This window comes from Eleutherodactylus coqui, chromosome 8 (assembly GCF_035609145.1).
Source record: "Eleutherodactylus coqui strain aEleCoq1 chromosome 8, aEleCoq1.hap1, whole genome shotgun sequence".
NCBI classification, from domain to species: Eukaryota; Metazoa; Chordata; class Amphibia; order Anura; family Eleutherodactylidae; genus Eleutherodactylus; species Eleutherodactylus coqui.
In genome coordinates this window covers 3,082,916-3,105,366 of record NC_089844.1, presented here as the reverse complement: position 1 = coordinate 3,105,366, position 22,451 = coordinate 3,082,916, and the positions used below count along the sequence as shown (strand labels likewise).

At 45.5% G+C, this 22,451-nt stretch overlaps 1 protein-coding gene across 1 annotated transcript in view; it reads left to right on the top strand.

Moving 5' to 3' along the window:
- The window catches only part of LOC136576113 (antigen WC1.1-like), a 103,366-nt gene that overhangs the window by 22,150 nt on the left and 58,765 nt on the right, over positions 1–22,451 (top strand). The window contains exons 2-6 of the mRNA XM_066575133.1: positions 8,319–8,372; positions 9,297–9,611; positions 16,137–16,181; positions 21,316–21,453; positions 21,708–21,773. Coding sequence (XP_066431230.1) covers positions 8,319–8,372; positions 9,297–9,611; positions 16,137–16,181; positions 21,316–21,453; positions 21,708–21,773 — 618 coding nt within the window. The remainder of the gene's footprint in view (positions 1–8,318; positions 8,373–9,296; positions 9,612–16,136; positions 16,182–21,315; positions 21,454–21,707; positions 21,774–22,451) is intronic.

Below are 22,451 nucleotides of genomic sequence, written 5' to 3'. Positions count from 1 at the left end.
GCACATTGGGTGAACTTGGTGGAGGCTGGGACCAAGTCAGAGCCTGGGACCCAGTCAGACCCTGAGTCAGACCTCACGTGCTTCCCACACCGAGGAAAGCGGGTCCTATCTTGGTGATGGTTTCTCCGGCATACTATGCCACCTCCTCCAAAACCCCCTCCTCTCCTTCTCCTACGCCACCTCCACCTCTCAATTAAGAAGTGTCAGTATGTCGCTAGCAGTTGGTAGCGCGCAGCGCAGCACCACTGCGGTGAGGAAGCGTCAGCAAGCCATGCTAAAACTAATCAGCTTAGGTGACAAGAGGCACACTGCCCAAGAGCTGTTACAGGGTTTGACGGAGCAGATCAATCTCTGGCTTTCACCGCTGAGACTCTAACCAGGCATGGTCGTGTGTGACAATGGGCATAACCTGGTGGCAGCTCTGCAGCTTGGCAGCCTCACACACGTGCCATGCCTGGCCCACGTGTTCAATCTGGTGGTTCAGCGCTTTCTAAAAAACTACCCCCACTTGTCCGACCTGCTCGCAAGGTGTGCACATTTCCGCAAGTCCAACACGGATGCTGCCACCCTCAGGACACTGCACCATTGGTTCCAGCTGCCACAGCACCAACTGCTGTGCGATGTTCCCACTCGCTGGAATTCTACGGTGCATATGTTGGCCAGGCTTTATCGGCAGCGTAGAGCAATTGTAAAATACGAGCTGCAACTTGGCCATCGGAGTGGTATTTAGCCTCCGCAGTTCTTCACAGAGGAGTGGACATGGATGGCAGACATCTGTCAGGTCCTCGGAAACTTTGAGGAGTCTACAGAAATGGTGAGTGGCGATGCGGCCATTATCAGCCGAACCATCCCGCTGCTTTGCCTGCTGAGAAGTTTGCTGCTAAGCATAAAGGCTGATGCTTTGCGGTTAGAGCAGGATATGGGGATGGCAGTATGTCGCTTGATAGCCACACCACCCTCACGTCTGTATCTCAGCACGTTTTGGAGGAGGAGGAGGAGCGGAGGAGGAGGGGGAAGAGACTGCTGCTCACACTGCAGAGGGTACCCATGCTGCTTCCCTCTCATCTGTTCAGCGTGTATGGGCTGATGAGGTGGAGGAAGAACATGAAAGTCATCTTCCTAGTGAGGACACCGTTGTGTTGCATACTGGGACTCTGGCACACATGGCTGACTTCATGTTAGGCTGCCTTTCTTGTGACCCTCGCATAAGACGCATTCTGGCCAACATGGATTACTGGGTGTACACCCTTCTCGACCCACGGTATAAGGAGAACCTTTCCATTCTCATTCCCGAAGAGGAAAGGAGTATGAGAGTGATGCAAAACCATAGGGCCCTGGTGAAAAAACTGGTGCTAAAGTTTCCATCTGACAGCGCTAGTGGTAGAAGGCATAGTTCAGAGGGCCAACTAGCAGGGGACGCATGGGGATTAGGCAGCATGTCCAGCGCAGGCAGGGGTAACACTCTCCATGGCCTTTGACAGTTTTATGGCTCCCCAGCCAGACTGTGTCACCACTCCCCAGTCAAGGCTGAGTCGGAGAGAGCACTGTAAAAAGATGGTGAGGGAGTACATAGCCGATCATACCACGGCCCTGCATGATCCCTTTGCTCCATACGACTATTGGGTGTCAAAGCTGGACACGTAGCATGAACTTGCGCTGTACACCCTGGAGGTGCTGGCCTGGCCTGCCGCTAGCGTGTTATCAGAGAGGGTGTTTAGTGCTGCTGGGGTGATCATCACGGATAAGCGTACACACCTGTCAACTGACAGCGCCAACATGCTTACACTCATTAGGATGGACAAAGGCTGTATTTCCCAAGACTTTGATTCTCCACCGGTGGAAAGCAGCAGAACATAAAGATTGTTTTAGCTGCAACAGGAGATCCATGCATCCTCTATCACCCCCAAAAAGGTGAGACGTACCTTCGTCTATCCCTCTCGGATCTTACTCCTCCTACTCCTAAAACAGAATGTCATCAATGCCAATTATTCTGCGGGCCAAAAGGCTCTGTTAAAACCAATTTTTTTTCTGAGGGCTGCCTCCAGGCTCTGTTATAAATTAAGCAACAACGAGCTCTATCTTTAAAAAATGTTTATGGGTTTCACCTGCTCTCAGGGTAAACAAATTTTTTCAGGTATTCACCTATACTTTTGGTACACCAATTTTTCAGGGGTTCGCCTATACTCTCGGTACACCAATGTTTCAGGGATTTGCCTATACTGTGGGTACACCAATGTTTCAGGGGTTCGCCTATACTCTCGGTACACAAAAAGTTTCAGGGGTTTGCCTATACTCTTGGTACACAAATGTTTCAGGGGTTCGCCTATACTCTTGGTACACAAATGTTTCAGGCCTTCGCCTAAACTCTTGGTACACCAGTGTTTCAGAGGTTCGCCTATATAGTCTTGGTACACAAATGTTTCAGGGGTTTGCCTAAACTGTGGGTGCACAAGGGTTTCCCAGTGCAGTGTTCAGCTATCTGACACATACACAGAATGAATTGTGTAGGTACAGAAGGGATTCCCACTGCAGTGTTTAGCTATTTGACACATACACAGAATGAATTGTGTGGGTACACACGGGTTTGCCATAGCGATGTAACTGACGGCACATTGGGTCACACAAGGTGGAGGCTGGGACCGATTTAATGAGACGTTCACAGCAGTACTAGCATCCAAGTTCGCTTTATGCCCACCATTGCTGAGGGTGTGCGCAAAGGCCGAGGTCCGGGGGGATGCAACTGTGCCAGATATGGCCAGTGGAATTTCTTTGTGGTTCATCCAGTCTTTGGAGCGATGAAAGGAACTGTAAGAGACGGCACATTGGGTCACACAAGGTGGATACTGGGACCGAGTCTGGCCCTGGGCCCGCTCACATGTGTCCCACACAGAGGATTGTGAGTCCTACCTCTGTCATGGTTTCTTAGGCTAATTATGCCACCTCCTCCTCCTGCTTGGGATCTGGGGATCAGCACTGGTCGACACTGGTTTGGACCAATAAAAAGAAGCGCAAGTGATTTAATGAGACGTTCACAGCAGTACTAGCATCTGCGTCCGCTTTATGCCCACCTTTGTTGCGCCTAGTATTGCACACTAGGCTTTTGCAAGCATTCTGGCTGTATAACAGGTCAACTCATTGTACACTGCCTGTTTTTGGATGTCCGCTGAGTGGTAAACAGCCGGATTGGTTTAGTTGTGATAAACGCACGCATCCCTGGAGGTCAGCGCTGGTCGGCATGTATTATTTCTCATGTTTTGTGTTACCATAGTTATCCGAGATACTGGATTGTAGCGTTCACAGGAAGCATAACTGATTTATTGAGACTTTCACAAGGTCACTGTATACCTGTGATAGCTACTTTTGCGACACCTCCTGCTTCAAACTAATCTTTGGTGTTAGTATGCGCTGCTGCATTGTGGAGATGTGTAGAAGTACTGGCATCTGAGTCCCCTTTATGCCCACGTTTGCAGCTCCTGACAATTTTGTGATGGAGGTGGCACATTAATTTACCATCAATTCTCATCAGCATTGTGGGCTATCGCTCCTTTGAATCCATCTGTATCTCTGACTCCTGGAACTATGGTCTTGGGATATTAATGACATAACTATATATCCTTAATACCATTGGGACTGAACCATTCTTCAATTCTTTGAAGTGTCCCTCTGCATACCAGTCAACTATATACTAACTGACTTATTGGTGACCATATACACTACTAATAACTATTATACGGCTATCCAGCTATATTTTATTGCCTGGACGCCGAGTAGTCTCACGATCAAAAATTAGAGACTTACTGTATGGAAAGGACATTTTAGTATCCTTTGGTCTTTATGTTTGTGTATATAAAATAGCCCGTATATGTTTTTAAAGGATCTTAATAAAGAATTATTATTTTAGTCTATATCTGTATAGTTACGCTTTTCAAGCAAGTGGATATCACGCTGGGAGATCGGCATATCTTGCAATCGGATAATCTTTATAGCTATAGAGCATACATCAAAACGATTATAAATTACAGTTCTCAAACCTTGGCTTTGTAATTTATAGCTTAAAGGAGATGTCCCGAGGCAGCAAGTGGGTCTGTACACTTCTGCATGGCCATAATAATGCACTTTGTAATGTACATTGTGCATTAATTATGAGCCATGCAGAAGTTATAAAAAGTTTTATACTTACCTGTTCCGTTGCTGGCGTCCTAGTCTCCATGGTGCCGACTAATTTTCGCCCTCCGATGGCCAAATTAGCCGCGCTTGCGCAGTCCGGGTCTTCTGCAGTCTTCTATGGGGCTCCGTGTAGCTCCGTGTAGCTCCGCCCCGTCACGTGCCGATTCCAGCCAATCAGGAGGCTGGAATCGGCAGTGGACCGCACAGAAGAGCTGCGGTCCACGGAGGAAGAGGCCATCTTCAGCGGTGAGTAGAGAAGTCACCGGAGCGCGGGGATTCAGGTAAGCGCTCCGGTGAGCTTTCTTTACCTCCCTGCATCGGGGTTGTCTCGCGCCGAACGGGGGGGGGGGTTGAAAAAAAAAAAAACCCGTTTCGGCGCGGGACAACCCCTTTAATTGTTCTACATAGACACAGCTGTATAAAAGGACCCATGATGGAGGCGATTCGGGCTTCACAAAAAGAGCTCAGGCCATGCACTGTTCTAAATCTGTGGAGCTTGTGAGCCAATTTATTGGGACATGTTTAATTAACCAAAATGCATAATGAAAGGAATAGATGTTAAGATCAAACTGACCAGAAATAAAGGTACTTTTTGTTTGATATCTGCAGAGCAGGAAAATGTTAAAGTTCAGATCACACAGGCCTGTCTCTATATAAAGAGGTTGCTGGTGTCCCCGGCCATCAATATAGGCCACAGCCAGACCCTTCTATCGTCTTTGGCTAAATACACTCTTGATGAAGCCTGCTTAAAAGCATACAGCATACCTGCGAGAACGATAATTACCAACCATGAAAATATGTTTCTGGGACAGATTCAGAAAACAGTAATATTAGAGTTTGTCGATAATGAAGCCTTTAGTGGTAGGTAAAAGAAAAATCTGCTATGTTTCCATTACTACAATGTGAATCATACCGCTTTGTATCTAAATGGTCAGCAGATCCCTGCCAGGCCTTTTCAACCTAATTTTGAGGCTGAATTAGCTATTAGAGAGTACATGGCTCTTGTGCATATATCCGGAAAACAAAAATCAGGTAATAGATTATCCATTGATGGTGAAGAGTTCAGGAACGAATACACTTTTGTTTCTTTTGATATTTCTCCCGATAAAGAAGCAGGAACACACTCCTCCCTCATTAAAACAGGGAACCTGCACGCTGAAATAAGATTTAGCTCACCGACACCACATACTGTAAGTATGATAGTATACGCTGTCCATCCCACTATTCTAGAAATAAACCACAGAAGTCCTGTATGATTACAACTAATTATGAGCACGCTACAACTTTTACATTTTTTACATCAGATCCTTATACCAAATGTCTATTTGTGTGTGTATTTCCATGACATTTCTTAGCAACCTATAATGTACATAAAACCAGCAGCGTACATAGTAAACACTGAATATTGCAGCCAGCGAGGACGTCATTCAGTGTTAATAGTGCTATGTAATGAGAGAGCCATCTTTTCCGACAGCTGCAATTAGCGCTGACCAGCGAAAACTTTCCTTCAGCATTTGTAGACTTTTTAAAAAGAAGATGTCACACATACACATATCAGAATAATCAACTAAAGGATGTAGACAGCGCCTTCTGTGGACATTGTTGCGTTTTTACATTATATTGCATGGCTCGCAGATTATCTTGTTAGTGCATTTTACGCCTCTTTACAGATGATTTTAAAATAAATTATTTCCTAGTGCACCATATTATTACCAAGAGATTCCCTGAGCCCCAGCCGATGCCCAAGGTCATGTATTTATAGCATGACATGCCAGGTTCTGCAATAGCTGATAGGAGGGTAACTACTTGCTGACCCGCACAGCCTCTAATTAACATTTCATTTAGCCCTAAATAGACCTTTTCATGTTTAATCGCTTATAGCTGTGTAATCATTGCTAGACATGTCTGCCATATTTTTATCGTATGTCGTTTAAGTATTCATATGTGCCCTCAATAAGGCTTTTTAAAACTTTGCATTTAGTCTGCTGTGTGATCTCTATACTACTAGAATAAGTCTTAATGTTCTTGTACAATAAACAAGGTAGGAGCTGTATATACTTGGACTTGAAGGTACATGACTTAATGTCAGGCTATAAATAAAGCCTTATACTCATAATACAATTTACGGGGAGGGCTACATAAATCCTATATGGGCTGGGGATACATTTTACTAGGTCTCTGAGGTGTATAAACTCCAAGCCATGGTTATAAATATAACTAAAACTTCAGAATCCTAATACGATGTCTGGAACACAGGCCGGGGTCAAAAGGACAGGGGGCATGGTCATCATGCTCAGGTAGTCACACTATCAAAGGGGTCAAAAGGTAAGGGGGAGTAAAGAAAGAGGTTTTGGCAGCATATACAGGTGCTAAGCATAAACAGACTTTTTTGCAGATGGGAAGAGACTCCATGCCACAGACTTTAGATGGTAAATCAACTCAACTCTTGATTTGCAGGGAGAGAATCGGTTGAGACTTGAAGTTACGACACAGTTTACATTATATTCACTTGACGTAGATGAACACTTGGAATTACACTTCCCAACAGTGACTACTTCTTAACTTTTCTCAGGGGTTGACATCCCTGAGAAAAGACTTTATACACTTTCTACACTTTGCTTTTACTTACAGCTTTTCTCCCTAGTTTTAACTAGTGCCTTGAATATCACTCGCTGACTTGCTTTCCTTTTCCTTCTTTTTCTGTCTCTATCTCTCTCCTTCCTCTTCTGTCCTTGCTAACAATTCTTGTACTTTAGTACTCACACTGGCTTTGGAGTAAAAAATAGTTCCCTTTCTCGTACACGGTCTCTATCTCTGGCTGTCTTCTTTCAGCTATATCCAGGACTAGACTCACTGACCCTGCCCACTCTTCACCTTTTATACCTTATAACTCAACCAGTCCTAAACTAGAGGAATCTGACTATCCAATCCCTGTATTAGCGAGGAGTGACTGACAGATGTGAGAGCAGGTTAAGGTGCATTCTGCCTATTCATGCAGGGGTAGGTTATAGGAACACATCTAAATAACACCTTTAGGGCGCCCACCCACTGGCGATTTTTTTTTCTTTGCGTTTTGCGTTTTTTCTGCAGAGCAATTAGAATTGAATGTACTCCTGTCCACTGACGTTTTGCGTTGCGTTGCGTTTTTTAACATAGGAACTGTCAGTTGCATATGTGTCCTTATTTTTCTCCTAATGCACCCATGAAAGTCAATGGAAATGAATGGAAAAGGCGCGAAAACGCCGCGAAAAACGCGTGAAAACGCGGGAAACGCAAACGCCAGTGGGTGGGTGCCCTTAAAGTCATATACACACAATTTCACTTATTGAAAGATATAGATATATATGCATATTTTCTATAAGGTGATTATAGCAGTGATGTGGGACCCCAACTCTGGGGTGCTACAGAGGTAATAGGTAAGCCTTGCTATGGAGCCAGTCCCGTATTGGCATATGTTCTGGAAACCAGAAGTGTGTGGCCAGAGGTTCACTGTGTTCCATCAGATGGATATGTGATGTGTTCCAGCAGATGTATTGTCTAGTGCTGCTGATAGCAGATAACAAATGCCAGTGTCTTCCAAGGAGTGAAGTAATAACAAATTAGAAGTCTCATTCATTTATAACTCGCTCTGGGATAGGAGGGCACATTGGTTAGGAGGATGATGCTAAAAAATGCTAAAAGGGGGGGGGGGGGGGTTAATTGTATTCTAAATAAAAACAGCATATCCATTACATATATAGATATGTATTAAAGCTTATAAAATTACACAATTACAATATGGTCAGATTGTAGGCATGTTACTGTATACCTGCTGGAAGAAATGTGTTCCAGACATTGGACTGATGAAGAATTGTATTCAGGCTTTATTGCTCATCTACAAGCTAGAGGTAGATCCTATAGGGCTTTACTTTTCACCTTCATTCTCAGAGATTCAGTTATCACAATATTAACTCTTGAACTGTCATAATGGAAATCCATGTTTCATCAGGACCCTCCTTCATTTTATCATTTTTTAGCTTTTGATTTATTGAATATTTTTGACTTATTGTTCTTCCTTTTCTCATTCTTGACATTTCTCATTAAATCTGGATATTACTCATCTTTAGTTCTTATATATAACATATTTCATTATTTCTGTCTATAATATTAAGGTGAGGGAAATAGAAAATCTATTCAGAGCCTCCCAACATCCCGGTCTTCCTCAGGTTAGTACCAATGTATTATTGACTAATCATTCACATCATACAAGCTCATCAATAGTATATCAGAACAGAGAATATTCACTCCAGGTCATTTACTTTCAGCCCTATTAACTTTTTGTTTTGAAATTAACTTTAGAGGAAAGGATTCAATAGTGTCATAGACAAGAGATAAGTAATGGATAGCTTGTATTTATGTCTTTCTGAAAAAGTGTTGAATTGGTTAGAATCTAAAGCAATTAGTTAGTAATTGATACTTAATATAATTTCCTCATTATTCTTGTTCAGGACTTTAAATGATAATTAAAGAGTTCTTCTGGTTTTGAAATACCATATTATAGAGGTAGTGGGAAGAAGCTGTCCCCTTTTAGGATCTCCATCACTTACACAAAGTACATTGGGATTACAAAGGGCCTTTTTCTCTTAAGGACTAAGTATATCCATATGTTATATGAATAGCCCATTCAGCTTAATGTGTAATTCTTTATTTCCTGCATGGTGTCGCTGCTGAGAAATTGAATACTTTTTATCAAATTATCTAATAAATTATAGATATAAATGGGATATATTATAGGAATAGGAAATCTTGGGAGTTTATTCTCTTAAATCTCCCTGTATAAATATGCCCAATGCTTAAAGGGTCTGAAGTGAGGCAAACATTAGACATCTTCCATCCACTAGAATTTTTTTAAAGTTCTTACTGTATGTGTTGGGTGCAAATTAATGTTAAATGCTGGTGCATTACAGCAATTCTGAGCAGGTCCAGTCTGCCTGGAGGGCCTTCTAGGACAAGTGCTGATAAAGGATTTGAGAATATTTCTTCTATTTTATAGCTTTACTGAATTTTATGATGAGGTGGACTCTTTATATACAAAGCCTATTTACCTTTATAATATCCTATTATTTTACTTGCATCCTTTATAATGCTAGATAATGACAGGATTCGTCTCACTGGAGTAGAAAACAACTGCTCAGGAAGAGTTGAAGTGTTCTTCCAGGGAGAATGGGGAACAGTCTGTGACGATGATTGGGATATCAAGGATGCAGAAGTTGTCTGTCGACAGATAGGATGCGGCTCCGCTGTGAATGCCACTACAGAAGCGATGTATGGAAAAGGAGCAGGTCCCATATGGCTGAGTGAGGTGCAATGTAAAGGATATGAGCGAGCTCTACAGGATTGCTGGGCTAAACGCTGGAATAAAAGTGATTGTCTCCATAAGGAAGATGCAGGAGTTATATGTCTTGGTATGGGCAAGTCTTAATATCTCTAAATGTATCATGTAATTATCAAACTCTTTGATTTATACTGCATAACCTGTCATCAATACATTATAGATCAATAAGTAAAGAGATTTAGTAGGTATCATGGATCGGCATTAGAGATGAGCGAGTGTACTCGTCTGAGCTTGATGCTCGTTCGAGCATTAGGGTACTCGAGATGCTCGTTACTCGAGACAAGCACCACGCGGTGTTCGAGTCACTTCCATTTTTTCCCAGAAAAGTTTGCGCCGTTTTCTGGCCAATAGAAACACAGGGAAGGCATTACAACTTCCTCCTGTGAAGTTCCAGCCGTATCCCACCCCCCTGCAGTGAGTGGCTGGGGAGATCAGGTGACACCCAAGTATATAAACAGGGGCCGGCCGCTGCTCGCCACAGATGCACGCTGAGAGACATTAGGGAAAGTGCTGTCCTGCTGTAGCTGCTATAGGGAGAGTGTTAGGCTGTTATCTTCGTCTTCAAGAACCCCAACGGTCCTTCTTAGGGCCACATCTGACCTTGTGCAGTACTGTTGAGGCTGCTTTTAGCAGTTTTGCATGTTTTTTTTGTATATCGGGCTCGCAGACCATAGCGTCCTCAGTCTGCAGTCATTTTACTGAGTATAGGGGCAGTACTGCTGAGGCAGGGACAGTGGTACAGAAAAAGAGATATACTGGCTATATAGGCAGTGGGCTTTTTCAAAAAAATTGGAAAAAAAAATCTTTGGGCTGCCTGTGACCGTGTTCAATTTACTGCGTGTCTGCTGGGGGTAGTAGTCGCTCACTATTACCCAGCTAGGTGTTACTGCAGCCTTGCGCATAATTTTTTCTGGCTGCACTGTGCTTTCAATAACCACAGTCATCCTCCAACAGGGAAATCCATATACAGGCTATATAGGCAGTGGGCTTTTTCCCAAAAATTTGAAAAAAATACCATATTTGGGCTGCCTGTGACCGTCTTCAGTTTACTGCGTGTCTGCTGGGGGTAGTAGTCGCTCATTATTACCCAGCCAAGCCTGTGACCATGTACAGTTTACTGCGTGTCTGCTGGGGGTAGTAGTCGCTCATTATTACCCAGCTAAGCGTTACAGCAGGCTTGCGCATAATTGTTTCCTGGCTCTGCTGTGTCCGTTACATGATCGTCGTCATCCCGCCAGAGGGAAAGAGTATACATATATACGCTGCATACGGTGTCTGTCTGGTTTTTTACCTCACCATTTAAAAAAATTGAAGCAAAATACTTAAGTCCTACCACTGGCCTTTGGCCACTTGACTGGTTCTGCCCTGTGAATTCCAGTAGCTCAGTCATACGCACCTAGGTCTGACTACAGGCTTGCGCATAATTGTTTCCTGGCTCTGCTGTGCGTTCCGTAAGCGAAGTCAGCCTCCAACCACAGACCAATAAGCGGCACATTTAATTACAGCGTTCTGTTTCTGCTCTACTCGTAATACACCATGCAGAGGGGTAGGGGTAGGCCTAGAGGACGTGGACGTGGACGCAGGCGAGGACGCGGAGGCCCAAGTCAGGGTGTGGGCACAGGCCGAGCTCCTGGTCCAGGTGTAACGCAGCCGACTGCTGCGGGATTAGGAGAGAGGCAAGTTTCTGGGGTCCCCAGATTCATTTCACAATTAATGGGTCCACGCGGTAGACCTTTATTAGAAACTGAGCAGTGTGAGCAGGTCCTGTCGTGGATGGCAGAAAGTGCATCCAGCAAACTATCCACCGTCAGCACCCAGTCTTCTACGCCGTCCACTGCTGCATCCCTGAATCCTCTCGCTGCTGCTCCTCCCTTCTCCCAGCCTCCTCCCTCCCAGCAAATGACACATTCAGAAGAGCAGGCAGGCTCCCAGGAACTGTTCTCGGGTCCCCGCCTTGAGTGTGAAAAAATGGAGCCTCTATCACCTGAGGAGTTTCTCATGACCGATGCCCAACCTTTGGAAAGTTCCCAGGATCCGGGTGAGGAGACTGGGGACTTCCGGCAACTGTCTCAAGAGCTTTCAGTGGGTGAGGAGGATGATGACGATGAGACACAGTTGTCTATCAGTGAGGTAGTAGTAATGGCAGTAAGTCCAAGGGAGGAGCGCACAGAGGATTCGGAGGAAGAGAAGCTGGACGATGAGGTGACTGACCCCACCTGGTTTGCTAAGCCTACTGAGGACAGGTCTTCAGAGGGGGAGGCAAGTGCAGCAGCAGGGCAGGTTGGAAGAGGCAGTGCGGTGGCCAGGGGTAGAGGCAGGGCCAGACCGAATAATCCACCAACTGTTTCCCAAAGAGCCCCCTCGCGCCATGCCAGCCTGCAGAGGCCGAGGTGCTCAACGTGTGGCAGTTTTTCACTGAGAGTGCAGACAACCGACGAACTGTGGTGTGCAAAGTTTGTCGCGCCAAGATCAGCTGGGGAGCCACCACCACCAGCCTCACCACCACCAGCATGCGCAGGCATATGATGGCCAAGGACCCCACAAGGTGGGACGAAGGCCGTTCACCACCTCCGGTTTACAGCACTGCCTCTCCCCCTATGCTCCAACCTGCCACTGAGATCCAACCCCCCTCTCAGGACACAGGCACGACCGTCTCCTGGCCTGCACCCACACCCTCACCTCCGCTGTCCTCGGCCCCATCCAGCAATGTCTCTCAGCGCAGCCTCCAGCTGTCGCAAGTGCAAGTACGCCGCCACGCACCCGCACGTTCAAGCGTTAAACGTGCACATAGCCACATTGATCAGCCTGGAGATGCTGCCGTATAGGATTGTGGAAACGGAGGCTTTCAAAAACATGATGGTGGCGGCAGCCCCGCACTACTCGGTTCGCAGTCGCCACTACGTTTCGCGATGTGCCGTCCCAGCCCTGCACGACCACGTCTCCCGCAACATTGTACGCGCCCTCACCAACACGGTTACTGGCAAGGTCCACTTAACAACGGACACGTGGACAAGCACAGGCGGGCAGGGCCACTATATCTCCCTGACGGCACATTGGGGGAATTTAGTGGAGGCTGGGACCGAGTCAGAGCCTGGGACTGCTCACATCCTACCCACTCCCAGAATTGCGGGACCCAGCTCGGTGCTGGTATCTGCGGCGGTGTATGCTTCCTCCACTAAACCACCCTCCTCCTCTTCCTTCTCCTCCTACGCAACCTCTGTCTTGCAATCAAGATGTGTCAGCAGCAGCACGTCGCCAGCAGTCGGTGTCGCGCGGCGTGGCAGCACAGTGATGGGCAAGCGTCAGCAGGCCGTGCTGAAACTACTCAGCTTAGGAGAGAAGAGGCACACAGCCCACGAACTGCTGCAGGGTCTGACAGAGCAGACCAACCGCTGACTTTCGCCGCTGAGCCTCCAACCGGGCATGATTGCGTGTGACAACGGCCGTAACCTGGTGGCGGCTCTGCAGCTCGGCAGCCTCACGCACGTGCCATGCCTGGCCCACGTCTTTAATTTGGAGGTTCAGCGGTTTCTGAAAATCTACCCACACTTGTCAGACCTGCTCGGAAAGGTGCGCCGGGTCAGCGCACATTTCCGCAAGTCCAACACGGACGCTGTCACCCTGCGGACACTGCAACATCAGTTTAATCTGCCAGTGCACTGACTGCTGTGCGACATGCCCACACGGTGGAACTCTACGATCCACATGTTGGCCAGGCTCTATGAGCAGCGTAGAGCTATAGTGGAATACCAACTCCAACATGGGCGACGTAGTGGCAGTCAGCCTCCACAATTCTTTACAGAAGAGTGCGCCTGGTTGGCAGACATCTGCCAGGTCCTTGGAAACTTTGAGGAGTCTACCCAGATGGTGAGCGGCGATGCTGCAATCATTAGCGTCACCATTCCTCTGCTATGCCTCTTGAGAAGTTCCCTGCAAAGCATAAAGGCAGACGCTTTGCGCTCGGAAACGGAGGCGGGGGAAGACAGTATGTCGCTGGATAGTCAGAGCACCCTCATGTCTATATCTCAGCGCGTTGAGGAGGAAGAGGAGGTGGAGGGGAGGAGCCTGAGGCGGAGCAGGGGGAAGAGACAGCCGGGCCCACTGCTGAGGGTACCCATGCTGCTTGCCTGTCATCCTTTCAGCGTGTATGGCCTGAGGAGGAGGAGGAGGATCCTGAAAGTGATCTTCCTAGTGAGGACAGCCATGTGTTGCGTACAGGTACCCTGGCACACATGGCTGACTTCATGTTAGGATGCCTTTCTCGTGACCCTCGCGTTACACGCATTCTGGCCACTACGGATTACTGGGTGTACACACTGCTCGATCCACTGTATAAGGAGAACCTTTCCACTCTCATTCCCGAAGAGGAAAGGGGTTCGAGAGTGATGCTATACCACAGGACCCTGGTGGACAAACTGATGGTAAAATTCCCATCCGACAGCGCTAGTGGCAAAAGGCGCAGTTCCGAGGCCTGGTAGCAGGGGAGGCACGGAGATCAGGCAGCATGTACAGCGCAGGCAGGGGACCACTCTCCAAGGCCTTTGTCAGCTTTATGGCTCCCCAGCAAGACTGTCTAACCACTCCCCAGTCAAGGCTGAGTCGGCGGGAGCACTGTAAAAGGATGGTGAGGGAGTACGTAGCCGATCGCACGACCGTCCTCCGTGACGCCTCTGCTCCGTACAACTACTGGGTGTCGAAGCTGGACACGTCGCCTGTACTCGTGCTGTATGCCCTGGAGGTGCTTGCTTGCCCTGCGGCTAGCGTCTTGTCAGAGAGGGTGTTTAGTGCGGCTGGGGGAATCATCACAGATAAGCGTACCCACCTGTCAACTGACAGTGCCGACAGGCTTACACTCATAAAGATGAACAAAGCCTGGATTTCCCCAGACTTCTCTTCTCCACCAGCGGACAGCAGCGGTACCTAAACAATACGTAGGCTTCACCCGCGGATGAAAGCATCGTTCTCTATCACCATAAAAAGCGGGGACCTTTTAGCTTCATCAATCTGTGTATTATATTCATCCTCCTCCTCCTGCTCCTCCTCCTGAAACCTCACGTAATCACGCCGAACGGGCAATTTTTCTTAGGCCCACAAGGCTCAGTCATATTACTTTTGTAAACAATGTTTATACGTTTCAATTCTCATTAAAGCGTTAAAACTTTCACCTGAACCAATTTTTATTTTAACTGGGCTGCCTCCAGGCCTAGTTACAAATTAAGTCACAGTAACCAAAGCGATTAATGGGTTTCACCTGCCCTCTTGGTTGGACATGGGCAATTTTTCTGAGGTACATTAGTACTGTTGGTACACCAATTTTTTTGGGCCCTCGCCTACAGTGTAATCCTAGTAATTTTTATGGGCTTCGCCTGCACTCATGGTACAGCATGGTGTGTGGGGTTGGCCTACACTTTTGCTTCATAAATGTAACTGGGGCCTTGTCTATACTGCAACTACTGAAATGTGAAAGAGACTGTTATCTCCCTAAACTGCTGCAACGGGAATGTTACTGTGGCCTGTCTAGACTGCTACTACTACTGAAATGGAACTAATACTGTGCTCCCCCTATACTGCTGCTTCGGAATTGGTACTGGGGCCTGTCTTGACTGCTACTATTACTGAAATGGAACTAAGACTGTGCTCCCCTTATACTGCTGCTAGTGATATGTTACTGGGGCCTGTCTAGACTGCTACCACTACTGAAATGGAACTAATACTGTGCTCCCCCTATACTGCTGCTAGTGATATGTTACTGAGGCCTGTCTAGACTGCAACTACTACTGAAATGGAACTAATACTGTGCTCCCCCTATACTGCTGCTAGTAATATGTTACTGGGGCCTGTCCAGACTGCTACTACTACTCAAATGGAACTAATACTGTGCTCCCCCTATACTGCTGCTAGTGATATGTTACTGGGGCCTGTCTAGACTGCTACTACTACTGAAATAGAACTAATACTGTGCTCCCCCTATACTGCTGCTTTGGAATTGTTACTGGGGCCTGTCTTGACTGCTACTATTACTGAAATGGGCGGTTGGGCAGCATGTTACCCAGGAGAAGTGGCAGCGGAGTGTCATGCAGGCAGTGATTGTGCTTTGTTGGAGGTAGTGTGGTGCTTAGCTAAGGTATGCCTTGCTAATGAGGGTTTTTCAGAAGTAAAAATTGTTGGGAGGGGGGGCCCACTCTTGCCGCTATTGTGGCTTAATAGTGGGACCTGGGAACTTGAGATGCAGCCCAACATGTAGCCCCTCGCCTGCCCTATCCGTTTCTGTGTCGTTCCCATCACTTTCTTGAATTTCCCAGATTTTCACAAATGAAAACCTTAGCGGAGCATAGGTCCCATACAAAAATGCTCGGGTCGCCCATTGACTTCAATGGGGTTCGTTACTCGAAACGAACCCTCGAGCATCGCGGGAAGTTCGACTCGAGTAACGAGCACCCGAGCATTTTGGTGCTCGCTCATCTCTAATCGGCATCTGTAGATATACAAATAATATAGTATGATAGATCTGGTTATATATTACACCACAAATGAATCTGCTGAATCGAAAATGTATTTGTACTTTGACCATTACTTCTGATTCTGTCACTTGTAGGTCCTGAGAACAATATTACTCCTACTGCCCTGACCACAACGCCAGGTAACATAATAAAGAGACATTGGCTAAGATATAATAAGTGATACCAACTCGTATGGCACAAAACTGACTGATTACAATTAATGAATGACTGTCTATAACACATATCTATAAAACATAGAATAACCCAGTCTCATAAGAATATTGACTATAATAAGACAAATTGATACCAGAGAACATGATGCGTGGCTATCTTATGTACTAAACCTGGATACAGATTATAACGATTAACCCCTTAACGACGGCCCCATCGGGATTCTACGTCCTCAGAAAGTGGGCTTTAATCCTAGAGGACGTAGTTTTATGCGTCCTCTTAGGAATAATGCCCACTTGCCTGAGGATGTGACAGCTCCATGCTGTCGGTGCCCGCAGGTAGCCGACAGCATGGAGCTGTCATCCCAGGATGTGGGCAGTCACCCCCGGCATTGGTAATAAAGTAAATAAAACTGTCAAAAAAAGTTAGTTATTCAGCTGCCCTGATGGACCGGATCCATCAGGGCAGCTGAAAATACTCACCCGGCTTGTCCGCGGTGTCTCCCGGAGATCTGGTCCTCCCGCACCCGCCGCCGGCCTTCTGCGCATGCGTGTCAGACGATGACGTCATGCGCATGCGCAGAAGCCCGGGAGCCCACGGCAAATTTAAAATCTCCTGGCTCCCGGCTCCTGAAGGTTCTCCATTGGATAGCGGCGATCGTGAAAAAGTTAAAAAAAAATTTTTTTTTAAAGTGTCAGTTTTACCTCCCCTCATGGATCGAATCCATGAGGGGAGGTGAAAATACTCACCTAAGTCCTCCCCGAAGTCCCCGTCTGCGCATGCGCGCCCGATGTCAATCATCGGGCGCGTGCACAGAGGGGCTCGAGCCCCGGGAAATTTAAAATCCCTCTGCTCCTGGCTGCCATGTGTAGCCAGGAGCAGAGAGATTATACCGTCAACATGATCCCTGTTTTCCAATGGATAGCAGTGATCATGTAAAGTAAAAAAAAGTGTAAAAATTGAAAAAAAAGTGTAAAAAGTAAAAAAAAAGTTTAAAAAAGTTTAAAACAAGTTTAAAAAGCTTGCGTTTCATCTCCCCCCACGGATCATATCCGTGAGGGAGGATGTAATGACGTACCTAAGGCCCGTGGATTTATCCGCGGACCTTACCCCAGCTTCTGCGCATGCGCCTGTCGCCACAATGGCAGGCGCATGCGCAAAAGCCATGTATTGCCAGAATAATTTAAAATCTTCCTGCTCCTGGCTACAATACTTAGCCGAGAGCCTGGAGATTTCACGGGGGGCCGCGGTGAGCGGTTCCTGATCACGTGTTCGCCGTTATCCAATGGATAATGGCGATTACGTAAAAGTAAAAAAATGGTGAAGGAGATGAAACTTTTTACCGGAGGCCTCCGTATTTGCACCCCAACGCGATCTTCCTCCATGAACTTTCCCGGATTCTGCACATGCGACCACCGGCAAAACACCGAACACATGCGCAGGAGGCGGGGAGCCCAGGAAACTTAAAATCTCCCTGCTCCCAGCGACCAACGGTCGCCGAGAGCCTGGAGCAGTGACGGGTGGCCTCGTTGAGCGGTCCCCGGTCATGTGAAAAAAAGGTAGCTATCTTTGGCCGGTCTCACATGATCGGATAGGAATTACGGATTCCGCATGCGTCTGACCCGCGGTAATACGCAGATCAATTGCATTGGATTACACAATTCCGCTCACATTAGTGGGTCGGAATTGCGTAATCCACTCGCAGAAAAGAGAACGCAGCAGGTTCTATTTTACTGCGGATATCCGCAACATAGGGCCCATTGTGCTCCATGGTCGCGGATATACCCGCAGCCCATAGGCTTGTATACGGGCTGCGGGTACCCATGTCATCGCTAAGCGATGGTGCGGGAAATGCAAACGAAAAAAAGTACTGCGCATGACCGCCTGTGTGAGTAGGCAGTTATGCGTAGAACATTATGCGGCCGTACGCAGGGTCACAGCCGGGCTCACAGCTGGCATCCGCTGTGGGCCTCCGCAAGCAGAATCCACCTATGGCTGCGTGAGCCCGGCGTTATTCAGACCGCTACCTGTAATACGCAATTTACAAGAAGCCCCGGGAACGTTCGCCTTCCTGCAGTTCCAGGAGCACCTTGTTGAGCGTCTTCTGTGTGAGACCGCCGCACCTCATCATGCTTACGGAGACTCGCAGAGCGCCACTTTTTACACCCCATACCCGCTTCTGAGGTCACAAAATACCCCCAAAAAGCATGAGAGGAGGGGGGATACACGGTTTTATTGCCCCATGTACCCATCCCAACCAGCCTCCATAATTACCCCTGTCTTCGGAAATACCACACAGTTCACATTATTACTTTTATCTAAGATTTGTGGAAAGCCGAAAAGGGCGCGGAGGGGGGGAATATTTTTAGGGAGTCAATTTAAATTCCGTACAAATGAACAATGGGGCCTGGGATTTATTCAGTTGTGCCCTGCAATCCAACGGGTGTTCCCTGCATTACAGGCCTTGCTATGTGTCCTTTAAGTAGATTAGGGCCACAAGGAGTATGTTTTTGAGCACGGGACAAACGGGGGGATCCATTTTGGGGGGAACGTCTTCATTCCTATGTACACTGTACAAAAAAAACAGTTTTTAAATTGACAAAATTGCCAAAATAAAGAAAATCGTAATTTTTTCCTTCTGCTTTGCTTAGATTTATTCAAATACTGTGGGGTCAAAATACGCAATACTCCCCTAGATAAATTCATTAAGGGGTCTAGTTATTAAAATGGGGTCATTTGTGGGGGTTCTTTATCGTTTTGGATGCTCAATGGCTCTACAAGTGGGCAATAACGCCTGGAATTTATTCCATTGTACCCTGAAATCCAACGGGTGCTCCTTGCATTATAGGCCTAGCCATGTGTCCTTTAAGTAGATTAGGGCCACAAGGGGTATGGTTTTGAACACGGGGGGAAAAGGGGTATCCATTTTGGGGTGAAAGTCTTCATTCCTATGTGTGCTGTACAAAAAAAACTGTTTTTAAAATGATACAACTGCCAAAAAAATGAAAATTGTATTTTTTTTCCTACTGCTTTGCTTAGATTTATTCAAAAATTGTAGGGTAAAAATACACAGTACACTGCTAGATGAATTCTTTAAGGGGTCTAGTTTTCAAAATGGGGTCATTTGTGGGGGTTCTCTGTCGTTTTGGCCGCTCAAGGGCTTTACAAGTGGGCAATGGGGCCTAAATCACCTACATGCTAAATTTCTGTTCTGAAAGCCACCGACTACTCCTTTCATTTTGCGCCCCGTTGTGCATCTACACATAAGATTAGGGCCACAATGAGTATGTCTCTGAACACGGGACAAACAGGGGTATCCATTTTGGGGTGCAAGTCTTCATTCATGTGTGTGCTGTACAAAAAAGCAGTTTTTAAAACGACAGAATTGCCAAAAAAACGAAAATCATATTTTTTTTTCCTTTTGCTTTGCTTGAATTCATTCAAAAACTGTGGGGTCAAAATGGGCAGTACACCCCTATATAAATTCGTTAAGGGGTCTAGTTTTCAAAATGGGGTCACTTGTGGGGATTCTTTTTGGTTTTGGCCGCTCAAGAGCTCTACAAAAGTGCTATGGGGCCTAAAATGCCTTTAAGCAAAATTTATGTTCTGAAAGACACACACTACTCCTTTCATTTTGGGTCCCGTTGTGCATCCAGACATAAGATTAGGGCCACAATGGGTATGTTTCTGAACACGGGAGAAACAGGGGTATCCATTTTGGGGTGTAAATCCTCATTTTCATGGGCACTATAGGAAAACAATATGTCTTTAAAATGACATATTTGCAAAAATATAAAATTTTATTTTTTCTCCTCTAAATTGAATTAATTCATTCAAAAACTGTGGGGTCAAAATACTCATGACACCCCTCAGTGAATACATTAAGGGGTGTAGTTTTTAAAATGGGGTCATTTGGGGGGGGGGGGTATCTGTTATTCTGACACTCATGAGCCTTTGCAAACTTGGCTTGGTGCAGGACAACAAAGTGTTCCTCAAAATGCTGAAAAGTAATGTTAAATTTGAACGTCCACTAAATGGTTAAAAAAAACACAAAAGTTTTTCACGTGTGCATTCAGAATAAAGTAAACAGAAATATATATCTTATCAAAAATTAGTACAGTATGTTTGGACATATTTGAGATATTACAGTTGAAAATGTGAAAAAATGACAATTTTTTCAAAATTTTTCCAATATTGGTACTTTTAATAAATATACACAAATTATATCGGTCTCTTTTTACAACCAAAATAAAGTACAACATGTGGCGAAAAAACAATGTCAGAATCACTTGGATATGTAAAACCTTTACGGAGTTATGCTACGTTGAACAACGCATGTCAGATTTCCAAAATTTGGCTCCGTCACTAAGGCGCAAACAGGCTTCGTCACTAAGGGGTTAATCTGAACTAAAATAATAAAGATAACACGTGGAAAGTTCTGTTCACATTCATTATATTAGATTGATGTGCTCTGTATGGACAAAAGTATTTGGACACTGCATGTTTTTCAGAAAAAGTGCGTTATTATTTTATTTAGTAATGCGTTGGCCGTCCTTTTGCTTGTATTACAGCGGCAACACGTCGAGGCAGACTTTCCACAAGTTCTCTGTAAGTCTGGGCAGGAATAGCTCGCCATTCCTCATGCAAGGCTATGAGAAGAGATTGTTGTGAAGATGGGCATGGGTGGCAGTGTCGTACCCATCGCTCCAGTTCATGCCACAAGTGCTCGATCAGACAAATGAATAGTTATTACAAAACGAGCAGCTTATTTTACCAATACCCTTCCCAGCATACCGTAGTTGCATATTTGCTGATTTTCTGCAGTGTCTAAATACATGTTCATATATGTGTATACCAGTGTTTCTCAACTCCAGTCCTCAGGACCCTCAGTAAGTCATGTTTTTAGGACATCCTATAGTAATAACACCTGTGGCAATGTCTGAGGCATTGACTATAATTACAGCACCTGTGCAATACTGAGGAAATCCCTAAAATATGAGCTATTGGGGGGGTTGGGGGGCGTGAGGACTGGAGTTGAGAACCACTGATGTATACGATAGATGTCATTATTGTAATTCTGAATTTATTTCTATTTTCTTATAGCCCAGCGTCCAGCACTGCCATCTTCTTCCACTACCTCTAATGTGTTCCTTATGATCTCTATTATTTCCCTGCTCTTTCTTGGTATTGCAGTCATTGTAATAGTATACTTGATAACACAATCCAAGTGGTATAAAAAAGGTGAGTTTAGTAATAATGATAATAGTCAGATCCAAATATTCCCATGACCAATAACTTGTATATATCAATAGAGAAGTCATTACCAGACCTGACTACCATGTCCTATACATGATGGAGTTCATTGTGTCTGGTTGTGTGTTGGTTCCATTACTTCTCTGTATGAAGCTCTACAGATCTAGTATTCTATTATTTCTGTATATAACATTAAATTCTAATCTTAGTCCTCAGAAAATTCACTTCCATTTCTCTTCAAGACCCAGTATATGAAGAGATTGATTTCACATTGATGGAGATAAACAAGAGCTTGCCCCAGGAATCAGGTAAGGAACTTGTAACAATTCTATTTAGAATAATGTTCTGTATAAGTCATGTAAGGGTCTCACAGGACAACTGTCATCCCCATAGATGCTCCAAATCATTACTACAGCAAGTTGGGATCATATGAATGGCTGTTGTTTGTGTACTTTAACATTGAGGGATTGTGTTCCACTTATTAATGCTTTACTCTCAGTATTGCTGGTAGTATTGCAGGTTGGACCCCCACCAAATATCATGCATCTTATTAATATACCATAACTCTTGGAAAGTATAGTACAAGAATGGAAGAACTTAGTTGCTTTCTTCCAGCACTATTTCATACTTGTTCAAAAAAGACACAGGTCCATCAATGTCTATCTGAAATTCTATAGTGTTGATCCAGATGACAATTACCTCATATTAAGGAGGAGAATCCTTTACAGACTATAATTATGATAATCAGAATAAACCCCTGGATCAGTGACCCACATTCAGAATGTAATATGCAATAACCTCTATTATTGTCACAGCATAGGGCAGCATGGTTGTGGTCATCTCTGGTCCAGAGTGACATCACAATGTCATTCCTGGACCATATGATACAGGATTATGTCCTATGAAATCCTCTGATTCTAGGGTTCAGTAGTAGGGGATTAGTCAATATAGTTTTGTGAAATCACTTTGTGTCAAAAAGTTACTGT